The following is a 14,451-nucleotide window of genomic DNA, read 5'->3' as shown; positions in this document are numbered from 1 at the left end:
AAGAGCCTAATGCTGGGAACCATGGAGGGCAAAAGAAGAAGAAGGGGACGACAGAGAAGGAGGTGGCTGGATGGAGTCACTGAAGAAGTCGGCTTGAGCTTAAATGGACTCCAGAGGATGGTAGAGAACAGAAAGGCCTGGAGGAACGTTGTCCATGGGGTCGCAATGGGTCGGACACGACTTTGCAACTAACAATAATAAACGTGATAAAACCCAGAATCCATTCAATTCAGAAAAGATCAAGTAAATCGGAGGGAACAAGCCACTGAGAAAGATCAAACAGTTATATTTTTAATATACACAATTTTTATTTAGACCAACAAAGAGCTTAATAATCATCATTTCAAATGTGTGGCATCATTAGAGAGAGTTCTTTGTGAAAAATACAAGAAATGTCAATTTGGGAACTAAATTTAACAGAATATTAGAGATTATAATGAAAATATGAGGTTCTCTTTACTTTTAGCCTCATATTGCTAGCAAATAGTTTACCTGTCCCCTAAGAAAGAGATTTGTGTTGCACATGGAAATCCTCCATGTGCAACAGCTAAATAAAAAAAAAAATTCATTCAAATTATCAAACTCAGTTTTGAGTAATACATCTCCCCAATTTCAGTGTTCTCTGATGAGGATGATCTTGGATTCTGGTCCTTCAAAAGAACCGATAATGTATCATGGGATCCTCTGCCCAGGCAGGGTAGATTAAGGCCAGATTCTCAGAGACAGTGTCCTCAATGGGCCACCCCCAGGTTTTGAAGAAAGGAGCCAGGTTTCTGTTGACTTCCTGAGAGAAGGTTTCTGCCCACAGGTTCATCTTGTATCGGTTGTCATCTGGGATGTTGCTCATGGTTTGGTATTTTGCTAAAATGCGGAAATAGGGGTCCCAACCAAAGGCTTCCTGCAGCTGAAGAAAAATAGGGCAATTGCATAGATCCGTGATCTATATCTCAGCTACTACATTATTTTACACTGAATGACCTTATGTTGTCTGGATCAAAGGCCACCAGTATAAAAACAGAGAAGTCACAAACCTATTTTTTACACTTTTAATCAATTGCAGGAATTGACCTCAACTGATAGCATTTTCTTCCCCTTTTTGAGAAAGATTTTCCCCCCAACCCTACAATCCTACATCGAGGTAGTCTTTGACTTACAACTACAATTACGCCCCAGATTCCTGTTGCTACGCGAAATATGTGTTAAATGAGTTTTGTCCCATTTTTTGACTTTGCTTGCCAGAAGTAAATCACTGCAGTTGTTAAGTCAGTGACATGGATGTTAAGTGAATCTGGCTTCCCCCATTGACTTTGCTAATCAGAAGGTCACAAAAGAGGATCACATGATCCTAGGACACGGCAACCTTCATAAAAATGAATCAGTTGCCAAGCATCCGAATCTTCATCAACGGATCATGGGGATGCTACAACTATCATAAGTGTAAAAAACAATTATAAGTCACTTTTTTCAATGCCATAGTCACTAAACGAACTGGTGTAAGTCAAGGACTACCTGTATTACACCAGTGACCTCCCATGAACAGCTTTCTTACCTGCAAATAGGGTTCAAGTGCAGTGAACATTTCAAAGTCATTCAGATTAGCTCCATTTCTAATGTAGTTCTCAATTCTCTCCTTTCTTGCATGCAGTTGAAGCTCTGAGTGGGCTATTTCTCGGGAGATGCTCAGCACAGTCTCATTGACGTAAACGGACCAGAGGTTGCAGGTGGCTTCCGTGGTATGGGGTGGGAAATCCCACCCACTTTTCTGCTGGTTATGACCCAGTTCGTGGATTGGGCCCCAGGTTCCTTTGGCATAGAAATCTTGCACATCTATGATGCTAGGCACGGCCCCCACATTACTCATGACTGGATAGCCAGCATGCATCCAACCTAAGGAAGAATTTGGGAGGGATACAATTAGATGAGAGGCTAATGGGAAATCCTGGGTCTGTAGGTTAGCCTGAAAAGTTGAGTAAATATTTCAGAAGCAAGCCATAGCAAACCACTTTGGTATTGTTATTACAACACAACATGGATGTCCCCATGGAGATAACCAGAAGTTCACCTCAAATTTTCCTTTGGAGTTTAATTTAAAGGACACAAAGTGAATTTTGCTCAGGAAGGATGTCAAGTACCAGTCCTATAATAGAAAAGTCCCTGAGTGACGTTATGTTTCTTTGTGGGACTTCTTGCTTCCATAATTTTCTGCCCTTCCACCTTTTGTCACAGGACAGGCATCATCCAGGCCCCCTTCTTGGCACAATGTCACCTGATGGGATTTAGAGCCTACAGTAACTTAGTAAAAATACTATAGTTTTTATCTGAAGCGTGCAGCCCAAAGCCAAGATTATGCAAATTGTGTGGATATAATTTTTTTGTATGGGTAAAAATAAATGATCTTAATGATGGGTGGATATATCTTGGAGGAAGATGAAATCCTTTATATCCCAGGTCCTGAATTGCAGTGGCTCCCAATCTTTTGGGCAGTAGGGACTGGTTCCATGGAAAGAGGTTTTTATGTGGACCGGAGGAGATGTGGTTTTGTGTGCTGCCTGCGTCCCACGGATGGAGTATCGCTTACTTGTGTGGCCCAGTTTCTGGTATGCCGTGGCCGTGTGACAATCCACGAACCAGGGGTTGGGTACCCCTGCCATACTGTATTATGTTTGAAAGGTGAACAGGGAACAGGACTAGACAATATTGGTTCAGCCTTAGAGTGAAATTCTTTCCCACATCAACCCTGATTTGAGGACACTCTTCCATAGGAATCATAGCCAAGGTGAACTCACAGGTGAACTGTAAGATAATTTACTAAAGTTTAATAAACAGTCCTTATGATTCCATTTATTAAGCAGTGAAATATTCCATGGTGCACCTGTCAGTTTGCTGAGGGGTGCAAACTGCAGCATTAACAGAATAATAGGAAGGGATTTTGGAGGTCTTCTAGTCCAACCCCCCGATCAAGCAAGAGACCCTATACCAGTGATGGCTAACCTTTTTGCCATCGCGTGCCAAAAGCAGGGGGAGCATGGTGGGGTCACACGCACGTATGCCCACATCCGTAATTCTATGCGCCCTTCCCCCCCACTTTTGGCACGTGATGGCACGATGGGCTCGGTAGGCCCATTTTTTGCTCTCCCTAGGCTCCAGAGCCTTTCTAGGAGCCTGGGGAGGGCAAAAACAGCCTTCCCCATCCACCCACCCCCCTGAGGCCCTCCGGAGGCCGGAAACAGGCCTGAAAACCAGCTGGCTGGCACATGCATGTGTGTCGGAGCTAAGCTTGCGTGCTCACTGATATGGCTCCGCGTGCCACCTGTGGCACCCATAGGTTCGCCATCACGGCCCTATACCATTCCAAACAAATGGCCATCCAATCTCTTCTTAAAAACCTCCAGTGATGGATCACCCACAACTTCAGGAGGCAAGTTGTTCCACTGGTTAATTGTTCTTGCTGTCAGGAAGTTTCTCCTTAGTTCTAGGTTGCTTCTCTCCTTGATTAGTTTCCAACCATCACATCTTGTTCTACCCTTGGGTGCTTTGCCTATCCAAAGAATAGGTTGACTCCCTCTTCTCTGGGACAACCCCTTAAATATTGGGACACTGCTAAATAAATAAATATTGGGACACTCATAGCATTAGAACAATAGTTCTATTAAAACACATTTTGACTTACAAATTAGGAACAGACCAATCATATTTTATGGTTTTTCTCTAAAATGTGTGATGTGAACTAGTTTATACTTGCCTGCTGCTATCTGAACATCTGCCACAATCCTCTCTGGTCTGGGAAAAATAGATGGGATGGCTGCTAAGTGGGTGATAGCCCTCATCATCTGATCCCACGTCTGGAGTAGGAAATCAATCCCATCATGACTACGTATAGCATCCGATGGCAGTGTGAGGATGATATTTTCAGTTTCAAGTTCTGCCCAGGGAGCGGGATAGTGGCGGATAATATCTTGCCAATCCTGGATGCTGGTTTCACCTATAGAAACATTGAAAACAGAACACTTGGGTATATTATTTTCTTAAAGCAAAAATAGGTTGGAGAAAGAAAAATGCTTTCCTGATCAAAATATTTTGAAAGGTGTGGCCAATAATACATTCCAAGAAAAGGCAAAGAGGTACAGAGATTTCACCCTTATTTTCCACTGGTTTTCTTTAGCAAATCTGTGCTGCATCCATTGTCCTGGAAAATGTTGTTGATTTTTTTTGTTGGAATTCATTGTTGGAATGTATTTCTATGCAACAACTACAGTAGCATTCATCCAGTAGATGGCCATTTTTACAATTTTTGATCTATAGTATATACCAGTGATGGCTAACCTTTTTGTCATTGCGTGCCAAGAGAGGGGGGAATGCGGGCGGTTGTGCATGTGCGTGCCCACACCCATAATTCATTGCACCCCGCCCCCGCACATGTGTGCGTGAACCCACCTGCGCTCCCCCCACTTTTGGCACACGATGGCATGGTAGGCCTGTTTTTCACCCTCCCCAGGTGCCAGAGGCTTTCTTGGAGCCTGGGGAGGGTGAAAACAGCCTTCTCCACCCCCTCCGGAGGCCGGAAAAGGCCCATTTCCCGGCTTCCGGTAGGACCGGAAGGCCCGAAAATCAACTGGCCAGCGCATGCATGCACCCTGGAGCTGAGCTAGGGCAATACTCGCGTGCCCACCGATATGGCTCGCGTGCCATAGGTTCGCCATCACGGGTATATACTCTCTGCTCTTTTGTTCTAAGCAGAGTCTCCTGTTACTGTGTAGCACAGCTGAGCAGTAAAGCACATGGTGACTATACTCTTTGCTCTGTGGTGCTATATATAAACAGAATTTCTAACATTTTTACCATAGAAAGAACAATTGTTTAGTATTGTGAGGAATCACCCATTATTAAAATGAACTTTCCAAGATATCCAGATATATTGATTTCATTATTCCTGATCTTTCATTGCAGAGCACTGAGATTTATTAAAACACAATTGCATAAAGAAATAAAATAATAATAATTAGGTTTCCAAAGGCCTTGAATACAATATTCTGTAGCCTCCTAGTTTAAATATGAGCCTCTCTAGACTCCACTACCATTTCAGGATGATATTTAAACAGAAGACATCCAGTGGGTGCACCTTATTTCCTGTAAATACTTGGTGTGCAATATTTCTCTGAAATATGAAAGGGTATCCATTTTTCTGCTTGGTTTCTAAATGGAGATGGACTCCAGAAAGTTTGCCAGCTTCAATGCCTGTTGGAGCCAGATCAGAACCAACCAGCAAAGTAGAAAAGTTTTGAACGTCATAAATTGAGGAAGGAGTTGTGTTACCATGCTTGAAATAAGGAGCCTGGGTGGCCCCTTCGATGGTGACAGAGAAGTAGCCCAGTGAAGAGTTCTCTGGTACAATGATGTACAGGAGGCCTCCCCACAAATTGGAGATCTCCATCTTCTCAGTCTGCACCTTAAATCGTCTTGTCACTACTGGAGGACGCTTCCATTCCTGAAGATTAACTAAACTATCAGTGTGGCACCCAATCTGCACCTGTGGAAAAGAACCTCCATTGAAATGAACAAGTCATTCTAAAGAGAAATGGGTTCATACAAGTAGTCCTTGACTTACAACCATTAGTTTAGCGACCGTTTGAAGTTAACATGGCACTGAAAAAAAATTGACTTATCACTGTTTTTCACATTTACAACCGTTGCAGTATCCCCATGGTCATGTGATCAAAATTAAGACACTTGGCAACAGGCATGTATTTATGATCGTTGCAGTGTCCCAGGGTCATGTGGTCCCACTTTGGCAACCTACTGACAAGCAAAGTCAATAAGGGAGCCGGATTCACTTTAGAACCGTGTAACTAATTAACAACTGCAGGGATTCACTTAAGAGCTGTGTCAAGAGAGGTCATAAAATGGGGCAAAACTCACTTAACAACTGTCTTGCTTAACAATGGGAATTTTGGGCTCAGTTGTGGCCGTAAGTTGAGGACTACCTGTAGTAAAACTAAGGTTGGATGGGCATTCCATCCTTCTGAGGTCAGTAGAATGAGGATCCAAATTGTTGGGAGCAATATGCTGACTCTGTAAACCATTTAGAGAGGGTTGTAAAGGCACTATGAAAGTTATATAGTCTAGGTGTTATTGCTATGTTGTGGTGTCTGTTTTAAGCATCTATAAAATTGAATAACAGCATAACAGAGTTGGAAGGGTCCTTGGAAGTCCTCTAGCTCAACGAGGAAACCCAATGTCTTCCCAGACAAATTGTTGTCCAATCTTTTCTTTAAAACCTCCAGGGTTGAAGCACCTAAAACTTCTGGAGGCAAGTCGTTCTTGATTAATTGTTCTAACTGTCAATAAATTATTCCTTAGATCTAGGCTGGTTTTCACCTTTATTAGTCTTGATCCATTGCTTGCCTGTAATGCTTTCAGGTGCTTTGGAGAATAGGTCAACCCCTTCTTTTTTGTGGCAGCCCCTTAACTCTGATTCTGATTGGTAAATAAATCAGGATTTCTCAACCTTATCAACCTTAAAGTGTGGATTTAACCCTCCAGGATTCCTCAGCATGACTGGCTGGGGAATTCTGGGAGTTGAAGCCCACACATTTTAAAGTCTTCAAGGCTAAGAAACACTGATATCAATGATAAATTATATATAAGATTTATACGTGTAATTCAATTCTACTATATTCATACTAAATACTAAATTACCGGATTACTATATTATATATTCTATAACAATACTAATAGTCCTGTAGTTTATTACACTAATACTGGGTATATTTAATATAAAATATAAACTATATCTAAATATATAAATATACATATACAGAATGTAATTCTAATAAATAATAGTCTTTTTCTTGTATTTGAACACTTCCAAGTATATTTCTGAAATGAAAAACTTTGGGAAAGAGTTTAAGTGCTTTTAGGATGGAGGGCATCGTTTGTTTCTTTATTTAAGGCCTATGAAAGGACAGGCTACCTGAGCAGGTGAGAAGCACCTGTGCTCCTTCTCAGCCCTCCCCCATTGTCAAGATGACCCAGCTGCCAATCAAACAGCAGTGACCAATCAAACAGAATCATTTTAGGGAAGGAAGACAAGATGGCTGCCTGGGAGATATCAGCCAAAGGAGAGGCTGAATTAACAGAGCCACAGCCCAGGAGCCAAATAAAGAGGCAAATTAAAAAAAATAGACTGCCCTGGTGAGGAAAGGCAATCAGGAAGGAGGCTGCAACTGAGGAATCTGAGGAGAGAGTGGTGTTTCTCCCACCCACCCACCTACCCTTCCTTCAGGATCTGTCATGAAGGAAACATTTTTTCAAGCCGTTTCCCTCAGATAGAGCTAAGATTGATAAGAAGAAGAATTAAGAAGCCCACCCAGGACCAAATAAGGAGAAAAGATGAAGCCAAAGATGAGCCAGTGGCCAATCAAACAAAACTGCTGGGCCTGAGGCTAGAAAGAAGACAAGATGGCTGCCTGGAGCTCTTCTGTCACAGGCCTTGTGAGGATATGACTGAATAACCCAAGCCAAAGCCAGGAGTCAAATAAACAGGCAAATTAAGAGATAGGCAGCCCTGATGAGAAGTAGCAATGGAAGAGGAAGCAGCAATTGAGGAATCTGAGGAGAGAGAGGTGTTTTTTTTTTCCCCCTTTCCTCAGGATCTGGAATGAGGGAAACATTTTTCAAGCCATTTCCCTCAGAAGGAGCCAAAATTCAGAAGAAAAAAGTCATGAACCAATTCAGAAGCAAATAAGGAGAAAGGATGAAGCCAAAGACAACCCAGGGGCCAATTAAAACGAAGTGCCATGCAGAATCTTAACTATATATCATGATGACTAATTTAGAACTAATATTACCTGCAATTTTGCATTGAGGGTGGAGGTTGGGAATAATAAAGTGACCGTTGATGCTGGGGGAGCATACATGCCAGTGCTTCTCCAAGCTTCATTTCCTAAAAGCAAAGTATAAAATCTTTCAGAGATTCATGTTTGTATACATAAGATTACTGAAAAGTCTGCATTCTTGGGATTTTATGCTAGTAGCTGTGTCAAGGATACACTAAACACTGTGTTATCAAAATGAAAGGATGTCTTCTCTGAAATCAACTCTAATTGCAAAATAGCATAACTAATTTGGTCATTTGGATCTTCCTGTAGATTTAGCTAATATTTTATCCTTAAATCAAACAGCTTTTCTCGGTTAATTTACATGCATGTCATCCTAATGAAAGATTTGAATCAGTACTTAATATTACTTGATAAAAAAGAATGTCCTGCACACATAGGTCATTACTCTGAAATAATAACCATTAAATATCAAAATTAAGAACAAAATTTCCTACCTGTATTGCTTCCGTTAACTTGAATGTTTTGAGGAGGTGCTGTAGGATAAGAGTTTGGATCATTTGGCATCAGGCTGGGTACTAAGCCTTGAAACTCTGGTAGAACATTATAGAGCACAGAAGGTATTTGAAGTAAGATGGCTTGATCTGAATTAGCTTGGATTGGGTTATGTTCACTGACCTCAGGAATCCCTTTAATCTGAACCAACTCTAGAGCTTCTTCATGAACTGAAGAGAAAGGACGGGAGTTCATAGTTGGGATCTCAAGGAATATCGCAATGTCTTGCACCAACTTCTGGAGCCACAACGAATATGGTGGTTGTAGAATCTGCTCATTTCGAATATGTTCCTTGAACTTCAAGAATGCTTTCCAGAAATGATAAGTGGAAGCTATTTCATTGGCCTCTCCAACAGGACAGCTGTTTTCAGGAATGTCAATATATTTTCCAACAATCCCAATTCCAAACTTATTCAGGATCTTATTTCCTGGATATTCTGCAATAGCACTGGAATCGGGATTCACAGAAGCCCAATACCAAGCTTGACCTCCAATTAGGAGTCCTCCTCCTTCAGAGACAAATTCATGGATGCTTTCCATCTCTTTGGCATCATAGGCTGTACAACAGTATATGCCTAGGCCTTCCTTAAAGTTGGTTAGCTCACAGGGAATCTTTGCTTGGTTTAGCATGGAGTAAAGTTCCTGTAAGCTGTCTCCAATGCCCACCTTGCTTCCCTTTCTAGAAGAAAGCCAACTGATGGCATTGAGGAGGAAAGATTTCATTGATGATATGTTGAGTAAGCCTTCATGAGAGGCAACTACAATGCGTCCTCGACCATAATATGCAGCTGCCAGGAAGGAGTGGTAGCTATCACTTATCCCAACTGGAAATGCCAAGGCTCCATGGATAAGCAAGGGAGATGGTAACAGTGGACTGTGGGGGTCATCGCCCTTTACATTGAATCTGTCCACTCCATTCAAAAGAATCAGTAAATCCCTTTGTATATCTAATCCATATCTTTAAAAAAAACAAAAACAACAACAACAACAGAATGTATGATCGATATTGAGTACACTGTTATCTTTATGTATATAAATCAATATTAGAATTACCAGTATATGTATAAATGGCAAATTGAAGTAAGGGAGAAAAATGGATATGTAAGAAATGTTTACTGATGCGAAATTGTTGAAAAGAAGAAAATTGTAAAAATTTCTTTTTTTGTTTTTTAAGAAAAACTGTTTAATAAAAAATATTTTTTTTAAAAAAAAACAGTAATTAATTTATAATATTTTCCATGAGTAGGATAGTCTTCATATGAAGGACTAGGATCCCAATATTGGACCTGTGGCTTGACTAAATTGGACTGTTATATCAATATCAGCACTTGGAGGGAGAGAGGGAGGAGGAAGAGGTTGTTTTTGTAAGTCATGAGCCTAAAAGCTTTTTTCCCCAAATTAAAGGCAAGGTATGCTGACAGAATTTCCTTGGAATAATTGGATGGAAGACTTAAAGATCTTCCATAAAATCAGAATAATCTGTCCTCTTAACGAGCTATCTGCTGTAAACACTATCTCATTTGCAGAGTACGTTTGCTATTTCTGACAGAAATATACATTTTGAATAGGTTTTATTCAGGTGGAATTTAAAGAATCTATACAGATGGTTCCAGAATAAATGCATCACTTGGGTTTCTATCAAATGATTAAGGAAATCAATATGGCTGGATGTATTTTCCCCAGTTACCGTATTTGAAAAGCCCATGGCATACGATCTAAAATTCTCAAAAATAATTTTTGGAATGAGAGAATTGTTTAATCTGAGGCAACCTATTACGGACAACCTTGAATTATTGGGACAAGGGTCACAAAAAAATCCACTATTATATGTACGATTAATAACCATAGAAAAAAGCAGTGGAGTAATACTTACTCAGTGATGAGCGGAATCCTGGGAATTTTTTCAGGCACAGAGAAAACACCATTTTCTCCCACATTGCCAGTGAAATACACTCCAGCCACACTGGTCACCAGGTTTCCAGGAAAACGAACCAGGACTGCCTCCTTCCCATGTTCAGATGACCAGTGCCAAGCTTGGCCACCAATGAGCAGTCCACCACCTCTCTTCACAAACTTCACAAGATCATCAGCCTGAACATCCTCATAGGCATCTCTGCAGAAGACCCCAGGAGAGTCCTCAAGTGTTGCATCTGGATGAACTTTAATTCCATTACTGAGGAGCAATTTGGAGAGGGCATCCAGGCTTCTGTGGACTCCTATGAGAGCCATTGGAGAAGACTTGAGCCAGTCCAGAGCATTTTTAATAAACGGTAAGAACTGGGGAAGCTGTATCATGGCTTCATGGGCAGTGACCACCATTCGGCCTTTCCCATATTGGGATGCAGCAATCAGAACCTGCCCATTCGAACTCACAAGTAGTGGGAAGGGTTGATCTCCTGTGAGCAAAAGTTCACAAGGATGGAAATCTCCCGTGACATCGATGGACTGAATGCCTTGCAACAGAGAACTGTAATCATATTGGATATGGATCGGGCTATTTGTTGGTCTGAAAGAGAGAAAGAGAGTGAAATCTTTTGTGGTACACATCTGAAAATGTCCTACCTTTTTTTGTCTCCTGAAGCATATTTAGAAAAAAGCAAGTATCATAGCACACTATAACTAGCACTGAGGATAACAATAGCACTTAAACTTATATATCACTTCACAGTGCTTTACAGCCCTTTCTAAGCTGTTTACAGAGTCAGCCTATTGTCCCAACAATCTGGGTCCTCATTTTCCCAACCTCAGAAAGATGGAATGCTGAGTCAACCTTGAACCAGTAAGAATTGAACCCGTGGCAATCAGCAGAATTAGCCTGCAATACTGCATTCTAACATTACCTAGGTCGGGTAATGAAACGTCTGCAAGAAAACCAGCAAACTCAGAGAGCACCAAGGACCCTTCAACACTAAGCTACAAATAGTCTCCTTTATTGGCACTGCAACTATTCTGAAATTATTTATTCACACAAGGAGGTTTGATTTCTCTGCCTATCTGATTAGAATGTTCAAATGTTACCTGTATTTGAAACTGGCAGAGGAAATGGAGGAAAATGAGAAAAAAAAGTTGGGAATCTGTACTGAAAGTACTTCAGTGGCAGTTGATCCTTTGTCTTAACTGGATGCTGTTCCCTTACAATCACGCTTTGATTCCAGCCCTGTTGTGAGATTCTTTGGCCCAGCAAATGTATATCTGAATTGGAGGACCTGACTAAGATGATAGATCATTAGGCTAAAATAATTTTTATCTGCATAGCCATTTCCTTGCTCTTATTTTGCTTTGGGGACTTTGCTGAAAGATGTGAGAATCTTGGGACAACAATCATAGTAAACAAATTATTTGCAGGTAGGATTATTAAAGGCAGATTAAGAGGTAGAATTATACTTACTGGGTGGTGCTGGGATCATTCCCTATTTTTTCAGGGACAGAAAAGATCCCATTTTGTCCCTCCTTGGCAGTGAAATACACTCCAGCCTTACTGGTGACTAGGTTTCCAGGAAATTGAGCCAGGACTGCCTCCTTCCCATGTTGATATGACCAGTACCAAGCTTGGCCACCAATGAGCAGACCCCCACCTCTCTGTACAAACTTCACAAGGTCATCAGCCTGTGCACTATCGTAGGCATCTCTGCAGAATACTCCAAGGGAGTTCCCAAGTGTTGCATCTGGATCAACTTTAATGCCATTACTGAGGAGCAACTTGGAGAGGGCATCCAGGCTTCTATGGACACCTATGTGTGTCATTGGGGAATGCCTGAGCCACTCCAGAGCATTTTTAATGAATGGTAAGAACTGGGAAAGCTGTATCATGGCTTCATGGGCAGTGACCACCATGCGGCCTTTCCCATATTGAGCTGCAGCAATCAGAATCTGCCCATTCAAACCTACAAGCACTGGGAAGGCTTGGTCTCCTGTGAGCAAAAGTTCACAAGGATTGAAGTCCCCTGTCACATCGATGGACTGAATGCCTCGCAATAGAGAATTGTAAGCATGTTGGCTGTTGATGGAGGTATTTGTTGATCTGAAAGAGAGAAAGAGAAATATCTCCTCCAGATTTAATTTTTCATTTACTGGAGAAAGCTCTTGTGACAGAAAACTCTAAACACACCCTATTTCTGAGGTAGTATGGTGCCCTACCCTTGTCTGCTGAGGCACATTTAGAAAAAGCAGATATCGAAATCCAAAGTGACTATTCTGCAATTATTTACTAACAGAAGAGTGTCTGATTAGAGTATTAAAATTATACCTCTTTTTGAATTTGCTGGAGGAAATTGTGGGAAATGAGAATGTTGGGAATCTATCCTGAAAGTGCTTCAATGGCTGTTGATCCTCTGTCTTAACTGGCCCATGGTCCCCCTGCACTCAGACTTTGAATCTAGCCCTGTTGTGCAATTCTTGTGTGAATCAGGGGGCCCAACCAAGATAATGGATTGGGCTAAAATAATTTTTATATAGCCATTTCCATAATGGGGTGCGGCCTTTGTGGGGGATTATCCATAAAATAATACAGGAAGGGGATGTGTTGATTTAGTGGTTAAAGTCGCTGAGCTTGTCAGCTGGAAAATTGACTTGGGTTAGAGACCCGAGTGCTGCGCAACTGGGTGAGCTCCCGTTCTTTGCTCCAGCTCCTGCCCAGTTCAAAAGCATGCAAATGCAAGTAGATTAATAGGTACCACTTCAATGGGAAAGCATCAGCATTCCATGTGCCTTTGGCATACAGCCATGCTGGCCACATGATCGCGGAAATTATATTCGGACAATGCTGGGTCCCTCGGCCAGGAAAAGGAAATGAGCACCACGCCCTAGAATCAGACATAATTGACAGGGAAACCTTTACCTCTTTTATCCATAAAGGTGCAAGAATCTTGGGATAAGGATCAGAGTAAACAATATAATCTCAGACAGCATTATTAAAGGCAAATAAAGAGGTAGCATTATACTTACTGGGTGATAACAGGATCCTTCCATATTATTTCAGAGATGGGAAAGATCCCATGTTCTCCCACAGTGGCAGTGAAATACACTCCAGCCACACCGGTCACCAGATTTCCAGGAAAATGATCAAGGACTGCTTCCTCCCCATAGCGATATGACCAGTGCCAGGCCTGGCCACCAATGAGCAGTCCACCACCTCTCTTTACGAACTGCACGAGGTCCTCCGCCTGCATATCATCATAGGCATCTCTGCAGAATACTCCAAGGGAGTCCGCAAGTGTTGCATCAGGACACACTTTAATACCACTACAGTGGAGCAACTTGGAGAGGTCATCCAGTCTTCTGTGGACTCCGACGACTGCTGTTGGGGAAGGTTTGAGCCAATCCAGAGCATTTTTAACAAACAGCAAGAACTGGGGAAGCTTTAACATGGCTTCATGCGCAGTGACCACCATCCGTCCTTTCCCATATTGGGTTGCAGCTATGAGAACTTGCCCCTTTAAATCCTTAAGCACTGGCTGGGCTCGTTCTCCTGTGAGCAAAAGCTTACATGGATTGAAATCTCCCGTGACATCGATGGACTGAATGCCTTTCACTAACAAATCGTAAGAACGTTGGGAATCCATTAGAAAGTTGTGCTGTTGGAGCTGCAAAAGAAAGTATACAATTTTTTTTTTCAGTGTATTTTACGTTGGATAAAATCCTGCATTAGATAACAATACATGTAAACTATTATGAAACCTGTCAGATAATTATCAGGTGTCAAGTGATGGGTTGTGAGTGGTTCTTGCAAAATTGCTGGATACTATGTCATCAAAAAGAGACAACAAAGAATGTTCTTCCTGCGCCAACTCACAAAACTCAGACAGCCCAAGGAGCTACTGATCCAGTTCTGAAAAGGAATTATTGAGTCTGTCGTCTGCACCTCTATAACTGTCTGGTTTGGCATTGCAACCAAAAAAGAACAGACATAATTCTTCCCAGGATACAGACATTTAATGCTCAGCACCCCCTTGAGCAGTTGAAGGATTTGCACTTCTAAAATACTTGTGATTTCCATTTTCAGAAAGGGTTTCTCTTTTTTCCTCTGACTGCCATACTGGCCTCTCCTCTACTGTTGTAAATC

The 14,451-nt window shown here is 41.7% G+C and overlaps 1 protein-coding gene across 1 annotated transcript; it reads right to left on the bottom strand.

Moving 5' to 3' along the window:
- Nucleotides 1-288: 288 nt before the first annotated feature.
- LOC117676844 (TRPM8 channel-associated factor homolog) lies at nucleotides 289-14,028 on the bottom strand. The gene is made up of 9 exons (XM_034436655.3): nucleotides 13,335-14,028; nucleotides 11,779-12,411; nucleotides 10,264-10,896; nucleotides 8,333-9,348; nucleotides 7,848-7,942; nucleotides 5,314-5,527; nucleotides 3,743-3,982; nucleotides 1,550-1,887; nucleotides 289-904 (listed from the first exon to the last, which is right to left on the bottom strand). The coding sequence occupies exons 1-9, from the start codon at nucleotides 13,949-13,951 to the stop codon at nucleotides 653-655; spliced, it is 4,038 nt and encodes a 1,345-aa protein (XP_034292546.3). The 5' UTR covers nucleotides 13,952-14,028; the 3' UTR covers nucleotides 289-652.
- Between the last annotated feature and the right edge of the window lie 423 nt (nucleotides 14,029-14,451).

The sequence above is a fragment of the Pantherophis guttatus genome, chromosome 7, assembly GCF_059756535.1.
Source record: "Pantherophis guttatus breed Tessera chromosome 7, ASM5975653v1, whole genome shotgun sequence".
Classification (NCBI taxonomy): domain Eukaryota; kingdom Metazoa; phylum Chordata; class Lepidosauria; order Squamata; family Colubridae; genus Pantherophis; species Pantherophis guttatus.
Note: the sequence above shows the minus strand (reverse complement) of the source record. Positions and strands in the feature narration are given on the sequence as shown.

Bases quoted from the DNA above. Each gene is read 5' to 3' on its own strand.
- LOC117676844 (XM_034436655.3), bottom strand. From the start codon at position 13,951: ATGGATTCCCAACGTTCTTACGATTTGTTAGTGAAAGGCATTCAGTCC. The intron at 5,528-7,847 runs GTAATATTAGTT...TCTTTTCCACAG, and splicing joins CCCTCAATGCAAAATTGCAG to GTGCAGATTGGGTGCCACAC. The intron at 3,983-5,313 runs GTAACACAACTC...ATGTTTCTATAG, and splicing joins GGCTCCTTATTTCAAGCATG to GTGAAACCAGCATCCAGGAT.